The sequence below is a fragment of the Pelodiscus sinensis genome, chromosome 7, assembly GCF_049634645.1.
Source record: "Pelodiscus sinensis isolate JC-2024 chromosome 7, ASM4963464v1, whole genome shotgun sequence".
Classification (NCBI taxonomy): Eukaryota; Metazoa; Chordata; order Testudines; family Trionychidae; genus Pelodiscus; species Pelodiscus sinensis.
The window spans coordinates 70,377,773-70,392,846 of NC_134717.1; the positions used below are offsets into that span (position 1 = coordinate 70,377,773).

The 15,074-nt window shown below is 42.1% G+C and overlaps 1 protein-coding gene across 5 annotated transcripts in view; it reads right to left on the reverse strand.

Moving 5' to 3' along the window:
• The window catches only part of DNAH7 (dynein axonemal heavy chain 7), a 244,255-nt gene that overhangs the window by 5,111 nt on the left and 224,070 nt on the right, over positions 1-15,074 (reverse strand). For all 5 annotated transcript variants that reach the window (XM_075934216.1, XM_075934215.1, XM_075934214.1 and 2 more), the window contains 6 exons: positions 14,673-14,834; positions 12,570-12,770; positions 11,013-11,174; positions 6,308-6,493; positions 5,422-5,559; positions 3,888-4,118 (listed from right to left, as the gene is read on the reverse strand). In XM_075934216.1, coding sequence (XP_075790331.1) covers positions 3,888-4,118; positions 5,422-5,559; positions 6,308-6,493; positions 11,013-11,174; positions 12,570-12,770; positions 14,673-14,834 — 1,080 coding nt within the window. The remainder of the gene's footprint in view (positions 1-3,887; positions 4,119-5,421; positions 5,560-6,307; positions 6,494-11,012; positions 11,175-12,569; positions 12,771-14,672; positions 14,835-15,074) is intronic.

The window sequence follows — 15,074 nt, forward strand, 5'->3', positions numbered from 1 at the left end:
ACACACTGCTGCTAGGAGACAGGCACAAAGCCCCTAACTGCTGATGCCACGCCACCATTGCCAAGCTGCTCAGGGCTCTGACACAAGTGATGCCTTGGCAACAGGTTCCTACCAGGCGGTCGAATCCCATCCTCTTTCAGGAGCCCGAGACCACCAGCATGCTCTGAAACCAGATCTATGCGGCTGGAGCTGAGCAAAGCAGGGCGGCAAGGACATCCTGGCTAGTAGTTAGGGTGCTCAGCTGGAATGTGGAAGACTTGTCCAATTTGCAGCAGGTTCTTGAACCCAGGCTTCCTACATCCCAGGTGAGGGCTATTGCTTAGCAGCAGGTGGGTTTTGCGCTGTTTCCGTTGAAGCTGTTCCACTTTGTATACAGGGGCTAGAGAGACTGGCTCTACTACCTGGTGGTTAGGGCAGAGGCGAGTGACCCATGTCACTTGTCTGCTCCAATTAATATTTAATTAATTATGCAACGTGAAATAGCTTCAGCAAGAGGGATTCAGAGACAACCAGCCAGGATTAGGATGCTCCCCTGGGAGGAAGAGCTGAGTACAAGGCCCTGCTCCAAGGCAGACAGAGCAGGGACTTGTATCCACTCTCCTACATCCCAGGCAAACACTCTAGCCACCACCCATTGCTGGGGGAGCGGAGGAGGAAGTGGCCTGGTTGTTCGCAAGACATGAAGATGTGCTTTTAGCAACTAGAACAGTTGCCCCACTCACTGTAGGCACCTCACTCTAGGAATGAGCTCAGGGTTGAGACAGGAGTACAGCTGCAACTCCCTTCTCACTTGCTACCTGAACACATGGAACTGCTGAAATAGGAGCAACGGAGGGAGCCTCATACTTGTCCAGTGATTAGGGCAATCACCTGAGCGGTGAGAAAAGTAAGGTCAAATCTCTCCAAACTGGACAACCAATCTGGGTTTTGCACATCCCAGGTGAATACCCTACACGACAGGTCTAGAGATTATAAGGAAAACATCCCTTCCATTTTGTGCAAGCCTGTATGCAGAAGAATGCCTACTGGTCTGGGCCCTGTAGGTCAGACAGTCTCATTTGAGCACCCTATGGCATTTAAGTGAGAAATAGGTACCTAGACACAGATTGAGGCACCTAGGAGGCAATACCACTGAACAATTCAAACACTTAGGCTACGTCTAGACTGGCCAGTTTTTCTGGAAAATCAGCCGCTTTTCCGGAAAAACTTGCCAGCTGTCTACACTGGCCGCTTGAATTTCCGCAAAAGCACTGACGTCCTACTGTAAGAAATCAGTGCTTTTTGTGGAAATACTATGCTGCTCCCATTCGGGCAAAAGTCCTTTTGCGCAAAACTTTTGTGCAAAAGGGCCAGTGTAGACAGCTCAGATTTGTTTTCCGCAAAAAAGCCCCGATCGCGAAAATGGCGATTGGGGCTTTTTTGCGGAAAAGCATCCGTGCCAATCTAGACGCTCTGTTCCGAAAATGCTTTTAACGGAAAACTTTTCCGTTAAAAGCATTTCCGGAAATCATGCCAGTCTAGACGTAGCCTTAGGGATTTTATAGTCCATGGTTTGGCAGCAGCTGAGCAGGGCTTCTGAGGCTCTGACACTTAAGGCCATGTCTACACTATGAAATAAGGTCTAATTTATTAAGGTCAATAACTGCTGGATGACCCTGATGTATCCTTGCACTTGGACAATTTTATTGCTATTTCAGAGCTCAGAGAGAATGCATTTCTTTCCCCATGCCTCAATGAGGTCCAAGATCATAGACTCTTAGAGCTGGAAGAGACCTGAGGAGGTTATCGAGGCCAGACCCCTGCCCAAGGCAGGACCAAGCCCAGGATCTCCTTCACACGCCATGCTGGCACTCTTCTGTGCCTCTGTGAACTGGAACTTGAACTCATGGAAGTCATGACCACATGTGCTGCACAGATGTGCTGCCTGCTCTGAGGTGTGCCCCCATGGGAATAGGGATGTTAGCTATTGCTCATCCGTGGTCATCAACCAGTAGATCGCGATCTACCGGTAGATCTCAGGGGCTCTAAGAGTAGCTCTTGAGCCCTCTCTGAACTGCGCGCCTGTGCAGTACATTTACATTAGATTTCCTCATTTGAGGAGCAGCTACTCACCAAGCAACAACACAGGTGAGTAGCTGCAAGGAATGGTGGGAGCTGGGAGTTCGGGAGGGCTGAAACACCCCAGCAAGCTGACTGTGGCTTTCAGCTGAAAGAGGCTGCCCCGCGCTCCAGCTGATTGGCAGCTTCCCCTCTGCGCCTGCCCACATGGAGCTTGGTGCACCCTGGCTGAGCGCCATGGCCAGCTGGCCGGGCAGCCACTTCTCTTCCCTCCAGCCCGGCTGCCCTGCGCTCAGCCCAGGGAGGCTGTGTCTAGCTCCAGCTGTGCTGGAGCAAGCTTCCCAGGCTGGGCGCAGGATCACAGATGCCCGTCTGATGGACTGTATACGACTAGCAATCTCAGACTACAACCCAGACTTCAAAACACTGGCAGATACTGTTCAGGCACAGGTGTCACACTGAGACTTTGTTATTGGAAGAAAAAATATATAATTATCGATACTTGATTTTAGATTTACAAAACAGCAGAGAACAAAATGTATAATTGTAAATGCTTCATTTGACATTTAAATAGCATGAATTAAAAACGGACCATTTATTTCATAACTATAAACATGTGATTTTAATTTTATATAGTGCATAATTTAAAAATAAACTGTAACAGAGTGTATAAGGGCTGGGGATAGCAACTGATGGACAGGAGATTAGAGAGGGCGGGGTTTCAAGGAAGGGGCGGGGCTTCAAGGAAGAGGCGGGGCGGTAGATCTTCGCCTGTTCTGAGACTTAAAAAGTGATCTTGGGTGTAAAAAGGCTGGAGACCACTGGAAGCCTTAACTGAACAGTTAAAGTAACTGCATGAAATCTTTGTGGTTACTCAACTATTCTATACTCCCCAGGGCCGGCAGCCAGTGCAATCTGTATCAGAGGCAGAAGCTTGCGGTTCCAGGTTGGAGCTGGTCTGTGAGAGGAACCAGTTTAAAAACCAGCTCCCCTCATGGCCTGGCTGCCTGCTGCCCCACACTGTTGCCTCTGATACAAAGGCAGCAGCACAGGATGGCAGCAGTCCCTGTCCGTGGGGGGTTAGAGTTCCCCATGGACAGAGGCTGCTCTGCCTCATGGAGCAGCCTCTGTCGGTGGTGAGCCTGAGCCTGCTGTGGGCAGAGGCTCCTTCACAGCAGCCTCCCTGGCTCCCACCATGGGGTGGGGTAGGCGGTACCATGGAGCCGGTGCTGGGGGGGGGATCTTTCCTAGGGCTTTTCCTGTTCACCTGGAGAGCAGTAGCGGCAGAAGTTCGGGTCACAAGAGGGCACTGTGGGATGCCCCTTGGAGGCCAAGAGCCCCTACTTTCCCAATGATGGGTCTACACATGGAAGGTCGAATTTTGCTTTATTCCTCATGAAAAGCTGAAGTACTGATACTGATTTCAGCAGTCCTTAAAGTCAATGCAAAGAGCTTTGTAATGTGGACTCATTGTTTAGAAAATTAACCGTATGCCACTAAATTCAACCTAAACTCCTAATGTAGACCTGGACTAAATGTTGGACTTTGCTGAACTGAAAGTTAAGTACCTACATCTCTACCACGGAAGAAGAGTATGGCTTCTCCACACTGGGCAGGACACAGACAGGTGTGTGACAGAAATGCATTACACCCATTTGGAATGTACTGACTGAACACTGAATATATGATAATATATGTGTTGCCATCGTGCGTCAGACTAGTGGCTCAATCCTGCAGAGTGGCATTAAATGCAGCTGAAGTTGACGACTCAACAGGTCACAGAATTCAGCTCCTAAGCATTCGCTTTTTTAAAGCTTGCTGCAGCTCACCTTGATTGCTTTCTGGATGTTAACACAGGAGTCTCTTATTGTTTGCAGTAACTTATTAAATCGCCCCATCTCTTGGACAAGTACAGTGTTCATACTCTGTGCATAGGTGGTTGGGTATTTCCTCATTGCAGCCTCTATGTGGAAGTCTGCGGGAAGCTTGCTCAGGATGTCACCTGCCACTTCATTAACAATTTCATCGGTTGATTTGGCTCCAGCACCTGTGACTCGAGACTGTAAACAGCCAAAAGGTAACAATGAGGTTTCCTTGTGTAGGCCAGTAAATACTTAAATAGAGAAACAAATTAAATCAGTATTGTTAAAAATATTGTTTTTGTTCAAAGACCAGTCTAGGGATGAAACAATCACGCACTGACCAGATTGAAGACTTCCCCCATTTGAAAGTGTAATACAGTGTACTTGACACCTTCAAAAGGCTTAGTTCACACTCAGAATACTGTTCTGAGTTTCAGTCTGTTTAGGCAATTACTGTTCGGATGACCTACTGGTTATATTTCAGTGGCGAAGTGGATTATTCAGCATTTTGGTGTGTTGAGAACTACCCTAGAATTTGGCTGATCACATCACAACTTTTACCAAGGCTTGTTGACATGCAAGAAGGATGGAGACTAGAGAGATCTTGCCGAGGGAGCCAAGAGGTGACTGGGCAGGGAGCTTACTATGCCCAGCGACTTCAATGAAAACAGATGGAGCCTCTTGCCTAAAAGCCAATCCACTCTAGTCTCTAGCCTGTAATATAGCACATTGGAAAGCTACTGAGGGAACCTTACATGGATGATAATATATGTGCTACAAATGTTTTGTGGATAAACACAGGATTTGCTAATGTAAACATGAAGATTTTTATAAGTAATGAAACCGTGTAAGTGTGAGGCCAAGCCAGATTTCCGTTCGCACAGCACATCTGGATAGTCAGAACAGAACCCTTTAAAAACATTTTCATTTCAATTTCTCCCCAGACTGTACATATTATGAAATTTAGGATGCTGAGAAATGATGCTGACAGCTTATTATTTAATAGGATTTTGTTCAGTCTTGAGAATTTCAAATAGCTCTTTGATGTTGCTGTGAGAAAAATCATGCACATGCTTAAGTCTATAAAAGACGGGGGCCCAAATTCGTAACTCATGTCCTCCTATATGAACAAAATGAAAATAACCTATAGTTTTAAAAATGAGTATCAAGTGATTTATTATTACATTAGCAATGCCAATAATACAAATTACTTAGAATGTTAGGCTCAACTAGTGTTCCCAGTGCGCTCTTCAATCTTTTTAATGTAAATGAAATATTGATTCATAATTTTGTGAATTAATGTTACAAAGAATTCACTGAATATCTTCCACAAAATGACACACCAGTAGAACTTCTCTGATTACAAATCTCACAGACATAGAGAAACAATAGAGAATTCCTGTAACACTTTTGAATACACTACAGCTGAACAGTAAACTCACTAATGTGTAAAGCAGGCAGTTCTTTAATATACTGACTTACATAATGATCATTTACATACCTGTGTAAGAAGAATGTTATCAAATAGCAACTGAGTTTCTGACTGATCTTTGGTAATATCAGCATTAGCATTCATCCCAAAAATCTCGGGAGCAGGGGTCAATGGAAGGGTCTTTGTGTAGTCGATGTAGCTTTGGTACTTAAAAGAGCAGTGACAAGATGTTAAAAAGGCTCAGTGATCAAACTGGGAGCTCCAGTCTATACCAGTAATAGCTCCAAGACAACACACACAAGTGCCCATAAAGCAAACAAACCAAACAGTATCTCTCTCGCACTGGCCAGCCATCCCAAGCAAATGGATCATCTAGTGCCAGTTTTACCAAATGCAAGGGGCATACATTTTAGGGCAGAATTCCAGTCCAATTAGTTTCTTACATCATGCCCATCACCTTGACAGCTGAGCACCTTCAGCTCCAAAAGGGACTCTCTGAAGACAGTGGCAGGATTCTATCTCTATCTCTGTTCTGGTTACAGTAGCACTTTTACAGAACTTAAAAAAACTATATTATAGGGAATATTTAGGCACCTAGTGGGATTTGTCAAAAGCAGCTAAGAGCCTAGCACAGAGATAAACACTGAATTCATAAGGATTAAGGGCAATTTTTAAGATATTGAGATGTCTAATGGGATTTTCTATCACCACAGTAAGCACTTTAGAAATATCACAAAAGTGATACCACAACCTTAAGTTACATTGTGGACATGTATTTTCCACTTTTTACAGAAGTGGAAACTATGAGAGCTTGTCTATACCAACTTTTAGTTCATGGTAGTGTGCATGTGTACATGCTCACTTGCCATGCCCTAACTATCATGCAGCCTCTGCTACTGGCCATTAAATGTACACGTTGAGCTACAGCTAAGTTCATTTATTTTAAAATACTTACATCTCCTTCAGGCGGGGAAAAATAAAGCCCACTAGTATCAAACTTATACTCTAAGTCCATAACAATTTCAGCATTGTAAAATTTGTTTAAAATACTCCGGAGTGTGCGCCGATCCCAATCATCAGTAACTCTACCACCATAATTGCATTCTCCAGTCATATAGCGTAGGGCATCATACGGGAGCTCCTAAAATATAAAATCAAGGATCTGCCTGAATACCTGCTCAACATTTGCCATCACAACTATACTTGAGCTTTTGTAATCTATTTGAAAGATTTACAAAATATTCACTTTAAATATTATTCTGTTGTTTATGTTTTCAGCTTCTCCACCAAACTTCCCCCTTTCTCAGCCACTAACTTAAATTCTGCTCCCAACTGTATACAGTAGATGTTATTCAAAGGCAGAATTTGGTGTATCTACTTATTATTTTTATACCCAACCATTATTGCATAACTTAAGATGTGTTATATAAACTGGACCAAATAAATACAATTAAAATCTTCATCTATAAGTAATTTGGGACTTAAACTTACTAGTGTTTGATACAGAAGGTTTTTTGATAAACATTTTTTCTTCCTTATATTTTTACACTTGGGAATTAAAACAATAATTACGGAGGATGAGAAAAAGGGGATGTGTGCAAGTGTGCAAAAGAATGTTCTTGATTTCTTACTGTGATTGCAAGTCACAGTTTTCTGTAAACTTTCACTTCTGTCAAAATGTGTCTTTGTGATGTTGGAAATTTAAATAGACTCAAGTCTACTGAGATTAATCTAAAATCAATGAATGCACTTCACTACAAAACATTTAGAGACCACTAGTCAATTAGATATTCACTCTGGTCAGTATCTGACTCCAGAATCGTTCAAGGTTCAGCAGTAAAAAGACTGAATCACTCAACTTTATTGTCTTGTAGGAATAATAAGAAACTCAGGAGTTTAATTTATAATACATATGAAACTAACATATAGGCAAGAGTGATCACAGTCTTTTGCAAACTTTATAACTATGCAAACTAACTCAACCTTTTCAGAAATCCATATTTTTTTCAGCAATGTCACAAGTTAAGACCATCATCCTGTTACATCCACAGGCCCTTTAACTTCACAGGGAGAAGCTGACTGAGAGTCTTTTGGGCTAATTTTAACAAGTGCCCCCTTTACCTAAATAAACACAAAGGCTACGTCTAGACTGGCATGGTTTTCCGCAAATGCTTTTAACGGAAAAGTTTTCCGTTAAAAGCATTTGCGGAAAAGAGCGTCTAGATTGGCACAGACGCTTTTCCGCAAAAGCACTTTTTGCGGAAAAGCGTCCGTGCCAATCTAGACGCGCTTTTGCGCAAAAAAGCCTCGATCGCCATTTTCATGATTGGGGCTTTTTTGCGCAAAACCAATCTGAGCTGTCTATACTGACCCTTTTGCACAAAAGCTTTGCGCAAAAGGACTTTTGCCCGAACAGGAGCAGCATAGTATTTCCACAAGAAGCACTGATTCAGGCAGCAGGAAGTCAGTGTTCTTGCGGAAATTCAAGTGGCTAGTGTAGACAGCTGGCAAGTTTTTCGGCAAAAGCTATTGCTTTTGCGGAAAAACTTGCCAGTCTAGACACAGTCAAAGTGCCATATTTATGTCTAAAAACCTTTGTCTTCTACACATAAACCAGTTTCAGTCTAGCACAGAGGGAAAATTTTCTGATTAAAAAAAAATGTAGACTGGAGATCAACATTCAAACTTGTAAACACTACTGTGTAATCACAATTTAGGCTAGTAACTCTACAGCAATATTTCTGTCTGGAAAGTCAGGGAATTGGTTTGCAGCCTCTAGCATTCACAATTCATCTCCTTTCACAAGAGGATTCTTTGTTTCATAGTCTGCCAGGATCACTTCCAGTATCAAGGGCTCTTTTGCTGTCCCAAGGTATTTTCTAAAGTCCTGCCAAGAGTCGTCACTTATCTTCATTGGCAGGGAATAATAATCTTCCCCTACCTTTATGACTAGCTGTTCAAGGATGGGTCATCCACTGATGTTTTTTCTGCAATACAAACGTCCATGTCCCTGTTCTGCAACTTAGAACTTCATCTCTACATCAAAAACTCAGTTCTAATTCAATTTCAACACACAGATGTCATAGGAGCTTCTCTGGATGCTGTAACATTCAGAGTTTACCTGCCTGCAGACAAATTTATGACACTGACAAAACTTATTGCCAAGATTCTAATAAGATGACAGCAGGAACTTGCCTCCAATTCCTGGGTCATATGGCAGCTTGAATGTTGTTACAAAACATGCCCGGCTATATCTTTGCTGCTTCCAGAGTTGGCTCAGACTGGTATCCAACATGCTAGCCACTAGCCACATGTGGCTAGTTGAGTGTGTGTAGTTGGCTTGAACAATACAAACTCAAAAATTGTTGTAGTCAAAAAATAATTAAATCAAAAAGAAAAATGTTCAGAGAATACAAAAAAAGTTCAGAAGATCTTTCTGAGTTCTAATGGCACTTTCCACTAATTTGACCCATCCGCTGGATGGAGACGTTCCTGTCAGGGATGGATTAAGTTTCCTTGGTTTTGCCATGATGCTGGAGTTTGCACTTGATGATTTATCAGTCCCCTCCAGCCCTACATTTCTATGATTTTTTAAAACAAAATTCTGCAGCTTATTAAACTTCAAAACATGCACATGTCCCATTACAGAACATGAAATAAGCCTATGTATAGGTGTTTTAGAAATACACTACAGGTTGGACCTCCCTGATCCAGCATCCTCGGGACCTGACTGGTTCTGAAGAAGGAAGTTTGTTGAATCAGGGAAGGTCAATTCCAACCCTTCTGCTGACAGACCCTGGTCTTTCCTGGGCTCCACCAGTACATTGAACTGGGCTCCCCTCCTGGCCCCCTGGCTCTGCCACCAGGCTCCCTGCCCCTCAGGCTGCCCGATCGGCTGACTTAGGGCCATTGCCAGACTCCAAGGCCAGCCAGCGTTGGGCAGGGGGCTTCTCCAAGCCATCGGGTCCCACCACGTGAGGGGTTGCTCCAGCCCAGCCAAAGCAACCCTGCCCGCTGTGGACCTGGCTTGGCATGCTATGGGCAAGGGCACTCCAGCCCTGCTGGAGCAGCCCCCTTCTGCAGTGGGCCTGGCCTGGCCAGTGCAGTTTACCAAGACACTCCTGCCCGGACAGAGCAGACCCCAGCTATAGTGTGGAAGGTGCTCCAGACAGCCTGCAGGGGATGAGAGTGGGCTGAAGCAGCTCTCAGACCCGCCCCCATTTAGGTGGTAACTGGTTAAATATAACGATTACATTCCTCATGTAAACCGACAGAAAACACTGAGAAAAGCTTTCCCCAATCTCGTATTTTAGAATTACACAAATAAACAAATAAATAAATATCCAAATTTTATATACAGGTTGAACCTCCCTGGTCCAGCACCCTCGGGACCTGATCGGTCTCGGATGAGGGATTTTGCAAGACTAGGGGAGGGTATTTCTGGACCCCGGCCACTGGTCCCCCTGGCCCAGCCTGCTGGCCTTCCAGTCGGCTTCCCACCTCCTGCTGGCCCCACTGCTGTGCTGATCCTGCTGGGCAGATATCGCTGCCGTGACTCCAGGACCCACTGGGCAGGCATGTGTGCTGTGCTGTAGCTCCTGGACCTGCAGGGCAGTCGTGTGCACTGCGCTAGGGCTCCAGGACCCACAGGGCAACCACGTTCATTGTGCTAGGGCTTTGGGACTTGCAGGCAGGTGTGCATGCCATGCTGGAGCTCCCACAGGGCTGCTGTATGTGCAGTAGTGCGGCTCTGGGACCCACTAGGCAACAAAGTGCCAGGTCTCCCAGTCCCACTGGGCAGCCCTGCTGCTACAAGTTGTGCGGCCTGACCATTCGCTCACTGTGGGCAGCCCACTGCCCTGCCAGCCCCACAGGGTTCATTGCCATTGGCCCTCCACCGGGACGCTCTAGAGTTTCAACCTGTAGAATGTTTCATCTACAACTCTCAAGTACTTTTCAAAGGAGAGTCATTATGAGCAGGCGCAAGAGTACCAGCTGCTGACTTTGTGCCCTCTGAATTTGATTTAGCAAGTGTTAACTAGACCTGCTAAACTGAACTCCAGAAGATCAGTTGTGGCAGAATCAATCTGTAGACATGGCCTGTAGACATGGCCTCAGAGAGTGGAAATGACTTGCATGTTTACCCAGCAGATCAGTGACATAGCTAGGAATAAAATTCCAATTCCTAAGTGCTAGTCCAGGTCTCTAGCTGCTGAGCAAGCCACATTTAGTTATAAAATTAGGTTCACATTTTCAGACAGTAATATGACTGTTGTATTGGTGGTACTGTATCTCTTCTAGGCTTTCGGAGACAACATAAAGGCATCAAAGAGTGAACTGAATATGCAGAGCAAAACCTACTCCATTTTGCATGGAATAACATTCAGTTTGAAAGTCTTTCTGAATTAGTTTCTGGACTAGTAGGAACTTTGATGTCCATTTAAATCCCTAAAAATACAGGCTTATAACAGAAATATTGACACCTTAATAATCACAATTGGATATTTGTTTCTATGAAGTACTATCTAATAAACTTTCTTGTGCAATCATTTCCATTAATTTTGAAAGAGACAAAATTAATGAGAAATTAGTGTTACATGAATTTACAGGGCCTTACAGGGCAAAATGGGTTATATATTTCCTGTGATCCATTACTGTACCTCATACTGGTTCAGGAACATGTTCAGCTGCTGCACACTAATTCTCAGATCAGTCTCATTAAATTCATAAGGAATGTTCCAACCCAGTGGCCCAAACTTCCGTCTTTCTTGAGCCAATGCATGGAAAAAACAGAGTCCATACAGCAACTTCTTGAATTCAGCCTTTCAAGAAAAAATGACAGTATAATCCATGGAATATGCTCCAAACACTTTCACTGCCCCATAACCCACAGAACAGTACAAAGACTCTCTCCAGCACACATAGGTGCCCTTTGCTGTCTCTTCACAATCTAGACCCTCCACAGTACTATAATATATTTCTGTTTTATGTCAGGCCTTGCCCCAGCACACCTTAGGTATACATAGACAGCAAAGTTATTTTGGGATACCAGAGGTCTCCTGAAATAGCTACCCCATGTCTTTTGAACATGTCCACTATTTTGAAATATAGCGGATGTGCTATTTCACCATCCCTGTAAACCTCATTTACAAGGAGTAAGAGATGGCTCGAAATAGTGTTTTATTTCAACATTTGGCATTGTGTAGACAGTGCCAAATGACAAAATAAGCTATTTTGAAATAGATACGAAATAAGCTATACAATTTGCATAGCGCAAATTGCGTATCTTATTTTGAGTTTCAGGTGCTGTGTAAACCCCTTCAGAGTTTAGCGATCAATTTATTGCATATATGCCTTTGTCACAAGCTATGGTTTTTAAAATCTCTTAATCCTTCAAGTAACCTAAAAGCAATCTAATTATGCCTTTTAATTATATAGTACAGATGTGCTGCAGCAGTGTATATATAATCCACATAAAGTCCTGCAATCTTACTTACTGCTCTGGTCTTAGAAAAGTATTGTATTTTATTTTTTATGATTCAGACAGCTTTCAGTCTTGCCATAGCCTTCAAAAATCTTTACAGTTAAGAGGCTGTATTTTTTAATTGAGAAAACTTAGCAAGGCATACAATTTCAGTTAAAATCAATTATCTACAGTTTTTAATTACAGCAAAATACTGCAATACAATCTTAGGCCAAAACTTCCATAAAGAAAAACCTAATTATGAAAACAGTAGGTGGTATCATAGGCTGAGTAGTCATTCTAAAATAGGCATTTGTGATTCCTATCAATCAACCTGTCAAATCATTTGACTCTCAGAGTTCTACAAAGGAAGCATTTTTATGTTTAAGATTAACGATATGACTCTACACAGCATAGGCTTCAGTTAATAATTCTGCAACAAGATTCCCTAACTTTGCAAATTTGTATCAGGAAATTACTTGCTTCTAGCTTCTTAAATAGAAAGCTGTATTATTAATAGCATGCCGCAAAAATCTCTGCCGAGACAGAGTGAGACCAGTGGTATAATAAAAATAAAATATTAATATAATTCACTTCAGTGAAGTCAGTAATCAAAACCAATTCCACTGCAGTGCAGGAAGATTAATACAGTAGTTTTTACCCAACACTCATATATGTAACAGCTAGAGGTTTATCTTATCTGCTTTGTTAGTAATGAAAACAGAAGTAACAAGGCTACCAATACAATACTAACAGGTTTCTTGCAACTGTTGAAAAACTCAGGGTCAGAGATTGGATCCATCAGATATGAACGGATAATATTAGCCCGTAAACCTTTTGGTGCTTCATTGGTCATTTTCACTCCATTCTGAAGGACAGAGACAGGAAAATTTGGAGATGGATAACTGGTGAGCCAAATTCGGAAATCTGGATGTGTTGTATCAGGATTCAGCTCCTAAAAGAAAACACCACACAAAAACAGTGACTGAAATCTAAAAGGATTACACATGTCAACCTTTGTTATTAAAACAAGCTAAAATGTGAAAATATACCAGTGTAATATTTATGAATTACTAATTTAAAGCATAATTAAAGTGGTAGCTACAGTTATGTGTGAATATTTTATAAATGGTAAAGTTATAACTTATTTATATTCTTTTACTCAGATGTGGTTGAAGAGTTTTTTGCTCATACACTGCACACTTATTTCAAAACAAGCTATTCCAGAATAGTTATTCCAAAATAGCTTATTTTTAAATAGCATGTCTACACTGCAGAGAAGCCTCAAAATTAGTCCAAGGCAGGTTTCTCTAATGTAAACATGCTATCTCGATTTAGAGCTCTAGGAGGCACTGGGGAGGGATAACTTAGAATGGCCCTGGTGAGGGGCTATTTCAAAATAGCACCAGTGGAGCATCTACACACACCTTATTTCAAAATAGCTACTTTGAAATAGGCATTATTCCTTGTGGAATGAGGTTTACAGATTTCGAATAAGCCATCCATATTTTGAAATTATTTCAAAATAATGGAATGGCTGTGTAGTCGCTTGCATTATTTTGATATAATGCTAGTTATTTTGAAATAACGGTGCAGTGTATATGCACCCTTAGTGGTATTTCAACTGAGGACACAGTTCCTGGTATTGAAAGTAATTTAGTATTCTTATACAAACAAACACTATTTAATGTTTGCTCTGAGGTAAATAGATTTTTCTACTCATTTTCTATGTCCCACATATCTGAAAGAAATAATCATATCTCCTGCAAATGTTGGCGTCAGTCCTGCAAAGTCTTATCCATATTTAAGGTTAAACATTCAGGTAAGTCTTTGCAGAAACTGGAATGCTTAGGAGGTTTGCAGCTATCCCCAGTTCTAGAGTTGCAAAGGGTGAGTCTCTTCCCTGCAAACTGTACAAATTCATACAAAGTCAATATTTAATTTCATATGTTTATTGTCAACAATTTTGACTTAAGAACAGTTAAAAATAATGTTGCAAGACTATTTTATTAATGGAAAAGTTATAACCTATTTATATTCTTGTACTCAGATGTGGTTGAAGAGTTTTCTGCTCATACATTTCATAACAATTTACCTTCACATAGAGACCAAAAGTGGAAAATTTTAACTCCAAATTCTAAAGATTCAGTTATGGTAGCAGAAGAACATGGGTAAAGGTGGTTGAAAGCCTGAGGCCTATTCTAAATTTACGCCCTACTCTTTGGGAGATGCCACAGATCCACATTCTTTCTCCACAGAACACAACCTACACCAGGGCTACCTCTATACTGCAGGCTTCTTGCGCAAGAACTGTTTTGTGCAAGAGTTCTTCTGCAAAAGGTCTTCCACAAAAGCGCGTCCACATTGCCATGTGTTTTTGCACAAGAGATGTGATTTTGTGCACGTGCGTCCATGGCAGTGTGGACGCTCTCTCGTGCAAGAAAGCTCTGATGGCCATTTTAGCCATAGGGGTTTCTTGTGCAAGAAAATCATGTTGCCTGTCTACACTGCCTTCTTCTGGAAGACCTCTTGTACAAGAGGGCTTATTCCTCATGGGGAGAGGAATAACTCTTCTGGAAGAAGCCCTGTTTTCCAACACTGTACTGTAAATTTACTTGCGCAAGAACGCACATGCAGTGTAGACACCCCGCAAGTTTTTGCACAAGAATAGTGTAGATGTAGCCCAAGAGTCAGGAAATAAGGAAAGAGCATTTGGTGATTCCTTTACATAAGGGGAATCTTCAAGAAGTAGGTTAAGTATGCTTTCTGGCTGCTTTACACACCAGAGTGGATCTGAGAGTAAGGCAGAATGTTTTTATAAGAAAAAAAAAGAAAAGAAAACGAGTAATTTTTTTACCTCACAGACTTTTTCCAGTGTTGGCATCCATGAAGTTGCTAGGTGGCAGTTTTGCAGAACAACCCAGCTGCCTTCCTTTATTCCCTTCTCTATCATTCGCATGGCTATAGGACCTTGACCCTGACCCAGTGACAGAGAGCTCAGCTTTGATCCACCATATCCCTATTCATACAGAACACATTGAGTGAAAAAATATTATGACAGTTTATAGAAATACACCAAACACTGACCAAATTTACATCCACATTTTGTTATTTAAGCAAGAATAAAACTACATTGAATTCAAACTTATTCAATAATATAAATGTTTTAAGTAAATTCTACACATGAAAGTGTCTAAACCAGAAAAATCGTATAATCTCCAAATAAGAAACCATCTCTTATTCAATCTTTAGTTTGTTT